This window comes from Panthera onca, chromosome D3 (assembly GCF_046562875.1).
Source record: "Panthera onca isolate mPanOnc1 chromosome D3, mPanOnc1 haplotype 2, whole genome shotgun sequence".
NCBI classification, from domain to species: domain Eukaryota; kingdom Metazoa; phylum Chordata; class Mammalia; order Carnivora; family Felidae; genus Panthera; species Panthera onca.
The window spans coordinates 13,103,239-13,118,384 of NC_138350.1; the positions used below are offsets into that span (position 1 = coordinate 13,103,239).

Below are 15,146 nucleotides of genomic sequence, written 5' to 3' on the forward strand. Positions count from 1 at the left end.
GAGTTTTGTTTGAGTGCCTGTTTCTTTGGCCAGTTAAGGTAGCAGACCACCCATGACATCCCAAAGACTGCATCAAAGTCCAGCAACTTCAGTTCCTGCCTCGATGATGCCAAATTCAGCCGGCTCTGCAGCTCTGGAGGGCAACAAGCAAAATCCTTTCTCCTTTGTCCTCTAGATTCTGAGTAGCTGAAGGCTCACAGTGCTGGCTGCAAAGTGAATGCTCAAAAATGTTACTGTCCTTTTGAAAATATTGATGTGTGCCAGCTCCATGCAAGGCACAGTGGAAACAGTGATGAGCAAGAGAAATGCGGTCACAGCCCTTGTGGAACTGATAATGGGGGAACAGGGCATTAAGCAAATACTCAGAAATAAACAGATGGCTGTGGATTGCGGGAAGTGCTTCAGAAGGAAAGCGCAAGAGATGAGACGAGATGCAACTGACACCCACTTGGGGAGGTAGGAAATGCTTTCCCAAGGAAGTAGAAGTTCAGATAAAGTGACGACAATGGCAGGGTGTCCAGGACCCCACGGGTTCAAAGCAGGAGAGAACACAGTTCACTTAAGGTCGTGGTAGAATCTTAACCCTGGTTTGGGAGCCAGATTCTAATTAGCGGAAGATCACTCTGGTGGACTGGATATGGGACTGAAATGAATATGGAAAGATCCATGTGGAGACTACTGAATAGTTTGGACCAGGGTGTTGGTGATGGAGGAGGATATGGAAAAAAAAAAAACCCGGAAGAACAGAACTCACAGTCTACAACCTATGAGCCAAATCTGCCCCCTTGACAGTTTTTGTAAATAAAGTTTTATTGGAACACAGCCACACCCATTCTGTTGGAATAAAGTCTATGGCTCTACATGCTATAGACTAAATCATATGATGATTTAGAAGATCAACTCAATAAGACTTGGAAATGGGGCATCGTGGAGAGGAAGGGCCAAGGATCACACCTAGATAAAATACAGGCTTGCTCAACTGAGGAGATGTGCAAGATGGGGTCACTAGGGACGAATTAGCTTTATCAGGGAAAGAAACAACTTTGATGAAAACAACCCACCATGTCCCTACTACCTAATGGAAATGAAGTCTGACCAAATCGTGTGCAGAGTGCACATGCAACCTGGATGGAGTCTGAAGGTTCTAGTCTTAGCTCTGATGTGCTGTGTAACTTGCAGCCATGCATGGATTTCTCCTCCTGGAACATCAGTTTCTTCATCCGCAGAATGGGGAGACAGAGGTACGAGGAAGGAATATGAAATGCCTGGTGTATCCTGCATCGTTCGAGGGCAACTCTGCTTGTTACTTCTGGTCTTGTTGCTATGAAATCAGTTGAGGTACTCACCAGGGATGGCGGCGGGTGGGGGGGGGGGGATGTTACTGGGACAAAGGTACAGTCAGTCACAGGTCCTCGTGACAGGGAACGGGACTGCCCACGCCAACAGTGTGTACCTGCCCAGGGATCAGGACTCACTCCAATAGCTATAAATGACCCCCTGGCTGCTAATGCCAACCACTTACCGACCAATTTTTGCTGCTACGATTCCTGGTGGGAGCAATCATAACAAAAGGTCTAAGGTTGTCTATTGCATGCTGAGCCCAAACTGTTTGTGCTCAGGCAAGGACTGCAAAATTACAGAGAAGAAAGGGTTGATGATAAAAACTCAGAAGGTGCCTCCTCTACGACATTCATAACTACATGCATCACACACACACACACACCACCAGCCCTCCTTGCACACAGAAGGTGTCACCTTTTCAAGGAAGGCACTGTTTCCTTCCCCTAGAGCACAGTCAGTAGCAGCAGAAGGGCTGACTTTGCAACCATCCTGGCATAATAGAGAGAGCTATCAGCTGGGCATCAGGAGATCCAAGTTCAAATCCCAGCTCTGAAACCCTGGGCAAGTTCCTTCTACTTTCTGGCCTCAGTTTCTCCATCTTTAAAACAAGGGCTTGGATTCTGTGATTTCTGAGCTCCCTATCAGTTCTGACCTCTACGCTTTTATTTATGTTTTTAAATTTTTTTAAGTTTATTTATTTTGAGAGAGAGAATGAGAGGGGAAGGGGCAGAGAAAGGGCAGGAAGAGAGAATTCTAATCAGGCTCCTCGCTGGACAGCACGGAGCCTGATGTAGGGGTTCTGATCCCATGAACCACGAGGTCATGACCTGAGCTGAAACCAAGAGTGAGAAGTTTAACAGACTGAGCCACCCAGGTTCCTTTTGACCTCTACGATTTCAGAACAGAAGTTACAAACTGGGAGCTCTAAGACCAAATACAACCCACAACCCGGTGGGATTATTTAATACCACCTCACACAGTGTTAAAGAGATTTTTCATTGGATGCTAGCATTTTACAACTGGGAGATTTCTCATAAAAGTCACAGTTGCTGACTTCTTCAGAAAAATTCAAACACCTGGCAGCTCGGATGCACTGAAAAAGACACACCAGCATGTAAGTAACAGTTGTGCCCAAACCACACAGCCTGGGTCTAACACGAAGAAACACACACAGACAAGCCCCAATTGAGAAGCGTTCTGTGGAGAAGCCGGCCCCCATTCTTCAAAGGCGTCAAAGTCGCAAACAAGGAAGAAAGGCTGATGAACTATTCAAGCCTGACACAAGAACTTAATGCAATATGTGATCCTGGAGCGCATCCGCACCAGAAAAATAAATTGCTATGAAATATACTATTGAGACAATTGTTGAAACAGGAATATGGGTAGATGAAAGTCTCGAGTCAATGTCAAGTTTACTGAATCCGGTACCTGTGTGTGGTTATGCAACCCACTCCCAAATGGCTCACAAGAATGAAAGAGAGGAAGTGAATGCACGGAGATGTTAAAAATGAATGAGGGGCGCCTGGGTGGCGCAGTCGGTTAAGCGTCCGACTTCAGCCAGGTCACGATCTCGCGGTCCGTGAGTTCGAGCCCCGCATCAGGCTCTGGGCTGATGGCTCAGAGCCTGGAGCCTGCTTCCGATTCTGTGTCTCCCTCTCTCTCTGCCCCTCCCCCGTTCATGCTCTATCTCTCTCTGTCCCAAAAATAAATTAAAAAAAAAAAAAAAAAAAAAAAAAACGTTGAAAAAAAAAAAAAAATGAATGAATCTGGGGGCACCTGGGAGGCTCAGTCAGTTATGCGTCTGACTTCAGCTCAGGTCATGATCTCATGGTTCATGGGTTCTAGCCCTGCGTCGGCTCTGTGCCCGACGGCTCAGGGCCTGGAGCCTGCTTCGGATTCTGTGTCTACCCCCCCTCTCTGCCCCTCCCCCACTCGTGCTCTGTCTCTCTTTGTCTCTCTCTTTCAAAAATAAACATTAAAAAAGTAAGTAAATAAAAATACAAATGGACGAATCTGAGTAAAGGGGGTACAGGAGTCCTTTGCAGTGTTCTGTAACTTTTCTGTAAGTTTGAAATTATTTCAAAATTAAAAGTTGTTTGTTTTTTTTTTAAAGACTGTCATATAACCAAGCAATTCTCAAATGTTAGTGGGCGGAATCCCCTGGAGGTTTGGTGAAAATTCAGATTGCTGAACCTCCCTCAGGGCGGCTGCTGCTTCTTTTTTTAATGTTTATTTCTTTATTATTGAGGGGGGAGAGGGGCAGAGACAGAATCCCATGTCGGCTCCCCGCTCAGCGCCGAGCCCAACACAGGGCTTGATCCCACAACCTGAGCTGAAACCAAGAGTCGGATGCAACCGACTGAGCCACCCAGGCGCCCCTCCCCAGAGCTTCCGATACAGTAGGTCTGAAGGAGGAAAGTAAGAATGTGCATTTCTAATAAGCTCACGTGTGATACACACGCTGCTGGCCTTGGACACACTTTGAGAAGCCCTGGGACACTAGTTTAAACGGTGAAAGTGACCGTCAAAACACAGAAGGAGTTTTTGAAAGGCAGGATAGACAGAGGGATGGTACAGGGGACTAGTGTTTTCCATCATGAGCCTTTTTGGATCATTTTCTTTGTTTCCAGGAATACACAGCTTCATGCCTATAAAGCACCCGGACCAAGGCCTGCCTGGCAAGTAGCAGGTGGTCAGTACGTGTCAGGGACCCGCTGGTATTTAAGTTTCTAAAATACAGCAAAGATGCCAGGCAATACGGGTGCTTCCTGTACCTGCTGGGGAGGGGGGAAGAAGGGATAAGGAACAGCACTTTGACCTGCTCAGTGCGGGGGAGACACATCCTTTGGGGTGCTCCAATGCGACCTACGGGGGGTCCCCCTTTCAGACCGCCACCACAGAGTCAGGTCAGGCACAAACGCCTCAAAAATCTCTCCTGATTCTGAGACAAGAACGTAGTTCAGGCTGCAAAGTTGTGTCAAGACACGCAGCTCCCCCTAGTCCTCTCCCGGGGGGTAATGAACCTTGGCCTCAAGCCTCATTAAACCCCATGATATAATCACCCCCGTCCCGAGTCTCTTTGCAACCCTTCCAGAGGCTGGTTTCTTGGGAGCACGCAGTTCAGCTTCATCGGTCTGTAGTGCTACCTGCTGCCTCCCTCAACAAATCAGGCTTCTGACTCAGCCTCGAGGCACATGAGGCCAGGCCCTCAACGGAGGGTCAACTATCTGCCGCCTTGTGTCTAAGAAAAAGCGCAGGAGATGGTTTGGCGAAAAGAGGAGGAGAGACAGGGCGGCGAGACAGGGCAAGGTGAGGGCCACGCCGTCTTTCAAGGCACCTCGCGCGGGGCAGTACTTTATAAGACGGGGGCCTGGTGTAAAACTCCAGCTGGTGCCATCAGGACCAAGAAGGGGAAGTGTGGGAATCATCAGTCACTTGTTCCCTTTGGTAACTGCTGCCCTCAAGGGCTAGACCCCCACAGACAGCTAATAAAGAAACACCCAGAAAACTGCAGGTGGTCAAAGTTGCCTGTTATTCCTCATCTTCTACCGGAGATGCCCTGGCCGCCTTCTGCAGCTGCCTGGCCCCCACAGGGACGGCTACCACCTGGGACAATGGATCCCCTGAGTATCAACACCGGAGTCTGGCAGGGCAGTGGTTTGTTAGCCAGCGTGGGTGCTGCTCTCTGAGTGAGCACAGCATGCTCACAAACATGACGCTCCTTGGAGCAAGGCTGACCCCCAACACCACAATCCCCCCAGGAGGCGGGGGTGCCAGAGAGGGAACTGGAACGAGTTAAGGTCTCTATCTGATGAGCAAACAGGTCTTGGTGAAGAGCGTCACAACCGCATTTCCTCTGCATTACAGAACGAGGCATTCAGAATGGGTGCAAACTCCACTTCCTGCTTGCCCTTGTGATCTTGGGCCAGCTACTCAAATGCTCTCAGCCTCAGTTTCTTCATCTGCAAAATGGGGAAAAGAAGAGAAACTACCTGATGGAGCACTGTGAGGCTTAGGCGAAATAGTACAAGTAAACTGCTTTGCCTGAATTGAAGCTGCCTGTACCACTGTCAACACACCACAAATGCCAATTGCTATTATTATCACCATTTCCATCATTGTTACAAGTTATGCCATCATCTAACGAGCCCCGATAGCTGCCAAAGCTACCCTTTGTGGAGACCCAGTGCTCTAAGCACTCCCCCACCCCGACTGCGCTGGGAAATCTACACTCATTCCTCATTTTGTCCTCACTACATCCTTGCCAGGTTGAAACAGACACTGGGGGTTCGGTGATTTGCCCAACAATATGTCAGCAACCACTTAGTGGCTATACTCCCCAAGTCACTTCCACCAGCCGGTAATGAACGATGATGAGTAATTACTCCTTCCCATCTAGCCGGTATTTTTTCATTCTGAAGAAGATGCTTTACTGGAGATGAGAGCGGCAGCCTGACCCAGTTCGGCCCGAATCAGAGATACCCTACAAGGAGCCAGCAGCACCCAGCTTGTTGGACCAAAACTGGTCCATGGGTGGAGGGCATCCGATCAGACACCATCTGGGCAGCACGGCATGCCCAAATGAAATGCCGAATAAATGCATCAAGGACGGACAGGTAAGTCCACTGCTCTCTACTCCTTCGGGAAGTAGATTCACTCCTGAGTCACCATCTTCCAACGTTGAGCAGTAGGGCTTAATAACTCGTGTTTTGTGCAGAGTCAGCCTTAGAGAAAGGTTCCTCTGCAAGCTGGGGCTCCTGCCGTCACGGCATGCCCAAAGATTTGCCCAGGAAAAGCTCGCTGGGTAAGCCTTAGAAACACAGAGTTTCTAAGCTCTGGAATGGACCCTTACGGAGTGTTTTGTTGTACAACTGGGGAATCTGAGACCCAGACAGAGAGAGGAATTTGCTTTACCAAAGTGCAGGGATACAGGCTTAGGTTGGATCTGGATTCAAAACCTATGACATGGGCAAGACCATTCACCCTTCTGAGCCTCTGTTTCCTTATCTACAGAATGGGAATTATAATGCCTGCCTCAAAGTGTGTGGTGAGCCTTAACCAGGGAGGGACAGAGGTCGCACGAGCACTCGGTGGCATCCTGGAGACTGTGTTTCCTAACCTGGAGCCTGTTCCACCGGGCTGCCTCTGTCTCTGTCACGTGTTAGCATCAGTGGAAATGGGACCGGTCCATGGGATTCCAGCTAATATTTGAGTTACATACTCCTTCTCCTGCTGAGACTCAGATGCTACTTTCTTCCTTTATGGAAGATCAAAGGGTGACCTCTCTGCATACAAGGACCAGGACTGTCCAAACAGGCAACTGTGCTTCTAGGGTCTCGGTGCTAAGGGCTGATTTTAATTAGGGACTTTGCTCATGCCCACAGAGGAGAGAAGTCTCTCTTCTCACGTGGAGACCAGGGCAGGCATGAAAAGTTGGGAGTCATGGGGAATCCTCACAAAACTTTCCAGCAGGAGAGGAGGGATCTAAATGTGCAAGTCTGTGGTTATTTAAGCACGCTGAAGATGTTTCTATTCTGGAAAGAACTCAAGTGCAGAGTTGTGGTCAAACCCCCAGAGATGGCCATGCTAACATCACTCGTGGGATGGCGATGCCCGGAGACAGATGCAACCACCCGGCGTCATGCCAAGGTAAATTCCAAGCACTCTTAGGGCCATAGGGAAGTGGGGGGAGAACTGAAAGGCATTTACCCACAGCCCTCGGATTAACCATCAAGCCAGAGGATGTCAACACTGCCTGGAAAAAGGAGCTAACAAACATCATGATGATAGCTAGCACTTATTAAGCACTTACTGTGTGCCAGGCACCGTGCAGATGACCTGACATGCAGCAGCTGATCTAGTGAATCTATTATTATTCCCATTTTACAGACGGAGACACTGAGGCTCAGAAAGGCTCTGCCCTGCTCGAGGTCAGGCACGCTGCTCAAAAGGAAACAGAGCTGGGACTGGCACCCAGGCGCCTCCCTCCAGGGCCTCTCACCCTGTTGCTAGGACACATTTGATACGTCATCACCCCCTTTTCCTCGTCTGAGCTCCCAAGCCACCCTCTGACTGCACACAGGCTCACCCCCATGGAGCATTTACGGTCTCTCTGACCGTGATTTCTCTCGACAAATTAATAAATTGGCCTTCTGGCGTTGATATGTGTCATGACTGCTATTTTAGTTTGCCTGATGCAGGGCCTGCTCCCCCTGGGCACTGAAATAAGCCAGGTTCTGGAACTTCTAACTGACGTCCACACGGGCCTCTTCTGGCTCTGGACCCTCAGTGGATTCCTGCGGCGGACGCATGATGCACATGTGCAGACAGTAAACTGAGCTCACCGTTCTGCCCAGGCCCACCATCTAGCGGTGCTACATTGACTGTGTTAGCAGTCTTGACCTCAAGACACCGTGTTGGGGGTTACGTGTGCCATTTTCCAGGGAGAGAAACAACAGATTGCGTGAAATTTTCACAGGGTCCATAGCCCCCCCTAAAAAAAGTCCAAAAACCCTTCTGGCAAAGGTAAAGGATCGAACCCCACATTTAGAGAAAGGCCCCCCGCTGAATATTTGGGGGATCCCGGATCAAATCGTGTGTGATGGTGAAGCGTATCCACTCTGGAGCGAGAAGGAACCAGGTTCAAACCCTGGCTCCACTACTCAATAGCTGTGTGGCTTTCGCCAAGTTCTTTGAGGCCCCTGAGCCTCAGTTTCCTCATCTGTACAATGGGAATAACTCGTCTGCACAATGGCTTGTCGCGAGAACTAAGTGAGGTCAGGCACGTGGGTGATAAGGACGCACAGGCGCTCAGTAAACACTGCTGCTCATTTATCAGACCAGCAACACGATCACCCTGTGGTTGTGCTGGGGGCCGGGGGCTTATTTCCCTCGCACTCTGGCAGCCCTCTCCTCCTCCTCAGCTCCCGGCCAATAAAAGTTGATGTCTTGGCTGGAGGACTGGCTGGGCTTTTTTCAGGGGCTCCCCTCTGACTACATCTGTGCCTGTTCAGCAAAACGGGCCTCTGGGCAGAGAAGATTAAACGCCTTCTGAAACCTCCACCCTTGATCACCAGAAAGTTCCATTTCCACTCCGAGTAATAACCATTTTGTCTCCGGCAGAAATTCGTGGGAGCAGAGTGTAAAACACCCCAGGCCGTGCTCAGCCTAGTTTGAACCCTAATACGTCTTTGAGATGAAAGGTTATACGTGTTGACCCGAGCGGGAGGAAAAAAAAAATTACAAAATTCAATCATAGATGCCTTATCCACAGTGACCCAAGAGAAATCCTGTGACCGGGCAGCAGAGAAGCAGAGAGAAAAAGCTGATGTCTCCTTTAATGCCCTGCATGCTTGCTTCCCTCTGTTATCCCTCCACACCTGCAGACAGAAAGAGTAGGAACAGGGGGACCAATGACAACAGCCAGTCAACCCCCCAAGTGCTAATTACGCCCCTTCCCTTCAAACCATCCCAAGGGGCGTGAACGGTGCAGGTGGGAGGGAGATGAGCCTCGCGTTCCAAGCATCTTACGAGCATCTTCTCAGAACGGGGAGCATACACCTGGCAGACAAGAGGGTTCAGCAGCCCCGGCGGGGTGGGCGGGTGACTTACTTGCAGAGAAGTTGGCCTCGGTGTGGACAGGAGGGGTGGAGGGCAGGAAAGGTGCATGTCCCACAAAGAAAGAGCGGAGAGAGCGCTCCGACAGGAGCGGCGAGCGCTGCTGAGACGGAATGTTCTCGCAGCTGCCCACGCTGCTGTGAATCTTGAGGTTCAAGGGCTTGCTTTTCTTCTTGGCTCTGAAAGGGAGACAGAAGCAGACGAGAGGGCAACGTGTCCGTCATTGCACACGAACTGAGAGGGGGTGGCCCCCATGTCGTTCAGCTGGTACCAATGTCCACCTCCCATGTTGACCTGGCCCTGATGCTGTCCTATCCAGACTTCACTGAGCTCCAGTCACCAGCTGGGTGCTGTTTCTCCCCTGTGACCCTTGGCTGGTGCTGTCCGCACTGCCCAGAATACCCTCCCCGTCCCTGCCTGGCTAATCCCCATCTGTCTTCTCTGACTCTGCTCTGGTGTCCTCTCCTCCAGGAAGCCTTCCCTGATACTCCCCTTCCCTTCTTGCCTGGGTCGGGTGTTCCTCTCCCATTCTTCTACGATATTCTGTATGTATCCCTGTGGCTGTACTTGCCTATTTTCCCAAATTTGTTCTTTTAGTGTCTGTCTCCCAAGTGAACTGTGGGTCTTTGAGGGCAATGACTCTGTAGTGTTTGTTTCTCTGTCCTTGGCAACTAGCACAGAACCTGGCACACAGTAGGTGCTCATTAAAAGCTTATGAAATGACCAATCTGGATTATGACTGGCACTGATCATGCTGCCTTCTAATTCCTTGAAGGCAGGGACCCTGTCGTTTTCGTTGCTGGATCTCTCAGACCCTGGCTCGGCACCAGCTGAATGGAATGAACCTCTGGGGTTGGTTTGGAAAATTTCTCCCCTTCCCAAGGAGCAGTTTAAGAGGGTGTGATTTGGCACAGCATCCAGAACAAACCACTCTGCCCTCCCCCCACCCCCATCCTTCCCCTTCCCCCACCCCCCACCACAGCCCCATTCAGGTGGGGCCCAGAGTTGGGCGCCATCTTGTGGCCAAAGTGAACCCTCCTTGCAAATTTTCTCTGTTTGTAGGTGGAGAGCCCAGGAAGGTGCCTTAATTAAAGGCTGGAGGCCTCCCACACACAGGCAGCCTAAAAGTCACCCTCTCCAGGAGGCCTGCTGCTCATCAGCTTTAAGGAATCTAAGTGCGCCCGCAGAGTCTCTCCCTCACTGCGTTGGGCTGGCAGCCCCACTTATTATCTCCCTGGGGGTCTGAAGCAAGGCCCAGGAAAGTACTTCCTGTTACAGCAGCACACGTTAGCTGGCTCTCCCTGCCCGAGAGGGAAACAAGGCATTTCATTCCACAAGAGTCTCCAAATGGGGGAGATTCACAGAGTAGGCATCTACACCGAGGCAATCTAATTTTGGAGTTAAACTTGGCAAGCTTCGGGATCAGTGAGACCGGGGCTCAGGTCCTGATCGTGACCTCAGGAAAGTGATCTCCTTTCTTTGTGCCTTAGTTTCCCTACCTGGTCAATGGGGAAATCAATACCACCTACCTAAGAAGGATGTCGTGACAATTCTACGAGATGACGTGCTTGGCACAGGGCCCTGCACAGAGCAAGGTTGCCTGTTGGGAACATCACTGTGACCATGTTAAACTGGGTGTCTATATAGCATGGAATTAACCTTGAAGAAGCCAAAAGTTGAAGCCAAGCTGTGGTTTTCACCTGAAACATCCAGCAACTCTCAGCCCACCGCTACTCTTGGCAGGTGAATAGGATGCAGTCATATCCTCTGGCAAGAGATCCCATCATTAGTTCCAAAACACTGACAGGAGCCTTGAGGCACTGGGCCACCAAATGACAAGCCAGATCCCTTGTATAAGGAGAACCAAGTCTAAGCCCAAGTTTAACAGTAGTTCAGTGATTGCAGAGAGTCAATTTGCATTACCAACTCAGGGCCACAGACGGAGCAGAGAAGGGGTATATATAAATAAATGTTAGTTGGGTAGATGGATGGATAAAAAGGCGGATGGATGGATGGATGGATGAAGAGATGGATAGATGGAAGGAAGGAAGGGATGTAAGAAGGATGGGTGGATGGATGGATGGGTGGATGGGTAGATGGATGGATGGATGGATGGATGGGTGGATGGACGGATAGATGGATGGGTGGATGGATGGATGGATGGATGGATGGATGGATGGATGGATGGATTGGTGGATGGATGGATGGATGAATGGATGGATGGATGGATGGATGGATGGATGAACGGGTGGATGGATGAAAAGGCTGAAGAACAGAAGGCTTATGGATGGATGGATGGATGGATGGATGGGTGGATGGATGTGTGGATGGATGCGTGGATGGATGGATGGATTGGTGGATGGATGGATGGATGGATGGATGGATGAATGAACAGGTGGATGGATGAAAAGGCTGAAGAACAGAAGGATTATGGATGGATGGAAAGGTGGATGTAATGAAGGAAGAGAGGATGGGAGGATGGAAAGACAGACAGGAGGAAGAGAGGGGAGGAGAAAGAGAACGTGGAGAATGAATGGCTTCTTGATCGAAGTAGGTGGAGGGAAATCACATATCACTTCCTGCCCATCGAGGAAGCCTTCATGGACAGAATACGGGACTCACCTTTACCATTTGTCCTCATTACCCAGCACACTCAGAGGAGAAAACAGACACAAATGACTGTGTCCAATGACTGTGACTGTGTAAGATTCAGTGCATATTTTGCAGTATATTCTGCAGGTGTAATTAAAAAGAACATCCTCTCCAAGATCTCAGGATATCAGAAACCTATTGCATAAATGTCTTCCCTGGACTCGGGGCCAGTTTGGGGGAAAGCAGCAAAATGGGATGGCACAAAGCATCGGCGAGGGCAGCTCCATCCTTTGGGGCCGTATGAGCCCCAGGTGGACCATGCTGCTGTCTACACAGGCGGGCAAGTCGGAGCTCCCTGACATGCCAGGCTGTCCTGACAGCAGCCCCAGAGCCGGGTGGAGCAGAAGCTGCATGTCTAATTCAGCTCAGGGGCCATAATGTGTGCTTAGGGAAAATGCACTTGTTTCACCAGGTACCGCAAAGGATTATTCATTCCAGTGCTGGAATCGAGCAAAGTTCTTCTGACCTTCCTGGAGCCTAATTTGCACGGACTAAGCGAAAAGGATCCTGAGAAAACTCTACCTCTTCGAATTGGTTCATTAGTCTCCATCTGTGGCCACACAGCTCTGGGCCAAGCCACTCTCCTCCCTCAACTCAGCTGCTGCTGCTGTGTCGGAATCAGACCCTCAATCCCACTGCTTTTTGGGGTATTTTTATTTTTTTTATTTTTTATGGTCTTTACCTTTTATTTATATTGAGGCGAAATTCACATCATATGTAGTAACCACTTTAAAGTGAGCAATCCGGTGGCATAAAGCACATTCACAGTGTTGTGCAACAACCATCCCTATCCAGTTCCAAAATAGTTTCATCACCCCCAAACAAAACCCTGTACCCACTAGGCAGTTTCTCTCCGCGCCCTGCCCTCCAGCCCACGACAACTACCGACCTGCTTCCTGTCCCTTTAGATTTGTCGATTCAGGGTATTTCGTACAAATGGATTTACACAAGATGTGAACTTCTGCGTCTGGCTTCTTTCACTGAACCTAACGTTTCTGAGATTCATCCATGTGGTAACAATGTATCAAAACTTCATTCCTTTCCACGGTTGAATAATCCCATCCCACTCTCGATTCTTTATAATCTATTCTCCACCCAGGCACCAAAGCGAGGTTTTAAAGAGCCCGCATTGTAACATGTCACTCCTCCGTGCCCCCACCCCTACCTCCACCCCCGCCCCCGTGCTTAAAAACTTCCAAAGGTTTCCTTACAAAAAGCTTCAAGAGACCCTCAGGGATCACCCTCTGGACCATCCTGTCAGTGGAGATCCACTTTAGGCATCCCTTCCTCAGAGACACAGTCCTCAACCCTCAGAACTAGTCAGATCTCCAGGTCACATGTGCTCCCAGCACTAAATGCTTTTCCTTCACACAGTGCCATCCCGGTTGGAGTTCTGCTGCTGCTTAGGTGGTTACTGAGTGGATGTGCGTCTCCCCCCACCCCAGTTTGTGCCCACCAAACACGGGATGGACCTGTAGCCCAGCACCTAACACAAAGCAGGCAACCCACGGTTGCAGAGCTAAGACCAGAAGCCAGGCCTATGGACTCTCACCCAAGCTCACGTGCCTCAACTCGAGCAAAGACAACCCGGCACCTTCTGTCTTGGGAGGATTCTAAAGGAATGCAGCCCGGTTTCGATCTACAAGGCAGGAGCCCTGCTCTGCCAGCATCTTCTCCATTAACTCCAGCTGTGGGCTCCTTGAGGGCAGAGGCACACCTGATTTCTTGTGCCACCCCTGGCCTAGGTCTGGCAGACAGCCCTGTACTCCAAAGGCTCTTGATCAGTGCCCACTGGTCAGCCAGTACCTCAGAGCCTTGGCTGCAAAGATCACAGAGGGGGTCCCAAACTGATGATTAGTCTGTCCACTTTTTTTAATTTTTTTTCCCATTGGATATTCTTTCCTGCTTTGTCAAAGATCAGTTGGCCATATGTTTGTGGGTCTAGTTCTGGGGTTTCTATTCTATTCCATTGGTCTCTGTGTCTGTTTTTGTGCCAATACCGTGCTGTCTTGATGATGACAGCTTTGTAGTAGAGGCTAAAGTCTGGGATTGTGATGCCTCCTGCTTTGGTCTTCTTCTTCAAAATTACTTTGGCTATTCGGGGCCTTTTGTGGTTCCATATGAATTTTAGGATTGCTCGTTCTAGTTTCGAGAAGAATGCTGGTGCAATTTTGATTGGGATTGCACTGAATGTGTAGATAGCTTTGGGTAGTTTTAATTTTTTTTTTTTTTTTTAATATTAGAGGGAGAGAGCACGCAAGCAGGGGAGAGGGGCAGAGAGCGAGGGAGGGAGAATCCCAAGCAGGCTCCACACTCAGCACAGAGCCCGACGCAGGGGCTTGATCCTACAGCTCTGGGATCATGACCTGAGCCGAAATCAAGAGTCGGGCGCCCAACCGACGGAGCCCCCCAGGTGCCTCTGCACTACTTTCTATTCCCAAAGTTTGATGGGTGCCAAGTCAAGCAGAGCTGCTGGCTCCTGTGGTCTCTTTACCCTCACTTCCTCGAATGTGGGGTTGTGTCCGCTTGAACTCGGATGCCTTCACCCAGCTACAAACGTCAGCGTCTCATTAACGGTGTCTGGGGCATCCAGCTTGGCCAGTTGGTAGGAAATGAGCGAGCTGGGGGTGGACGAGCTCCTCGCAAGCATGGCTGGAGGACAGGCAGAGCACACATTCTCACACCCCGCTCTGTGCAGCAAAGCACTTGACCATAACCGTTTTCCCAGAGAGGAAAACAATGCCCGCTGGTCTTACACGGGGCTGCACGAGCTGTCCCTTCTTCCCAGATGGGGCCATTTAAGTCGTCTGCAGCTGACATGATCTGATTACCCAAAAATGAGGCCTCCAGGCAAGACCCTTTTCTTTTTAAAAAAAAAAAAATTTTTTTAACCTTTATTTATTTTTGAGACAGAGAGAGACAGAGCATGAGTGGGGGAGGGTCAGAGAGAGACAGGGAGACACAGAATCTGAAACAGGCTCCAGGCTCTGGCTGTCAGCACAGAGCCCGACATGAGGCTCGAACTCACAGACTGCATGATCACGACCTGAGCCGAAGTTGGATGCTTAACCGACTGAGCCACCCAGGCACCCCAGCAAGACCCTTTTCAAAACCAAATAATAGCACCAAGTTCTTGGGTGGGAAGGGGGCGGGGGGGGGGGGGCGGTGCACAGAGCCCAGGGAAGGAGAGAATTTGGAAAAGCAAAGGCCTGTAAGTCTAACACCAGGAGAATGTTTGGTAGCATATGCTCTTGACCACAGACTACAACCCTCAATTCTGGCTCGAACACACCCCAAGCATGACATTGATCTACGAGAGCACTCGGAAAAAGGAAGCATGAGTAAGTCAATCAAACACCGTAAGCTGCATTTCCCCAGGTGTGGATGAATATGAAATGCCTTCAGACGAGGCAAGAGTGAAATTTTTGTCTTTTAACAGTTAAAATTTTAAAAATGAACTTGCACATCAACTGCATAATCTCACAGCAATGATTTCCTGGTAGACAGCTTTATGTAAAATGTACTAAGAAGAAAAA

The 15,146-nt window shown here is 49.8% G+C and overlaps 1 protein-coding gene across 4 annotated transcripts in view; it reads right to left on the reverse strand.

Moving 5' to 3' along the window:
* KSR2 (kinase suppressor of ras 2) overlaps nucleotides 1-15,146 on the reverse strand; it is a 440,326-nt gene that overhangs the window by 175,682 nt on the left and 249,498 nt on the right. For all 4 annotated transcript variants that reach the window (XM_078435742.2, XM_081790698.1, XM_081790699.1 and 1 more), the window contains exon 5: nucleotides 8,953-9,137. In XM_078435742.2, coding sequence (XP_078291868.1) covers nucleotides 8,953-9,137 — 185 coding nt within the window. The remainder of the gene's footprint in view (nucleotides 1-8,952; nucleotides 9,138-15,146) is intronic.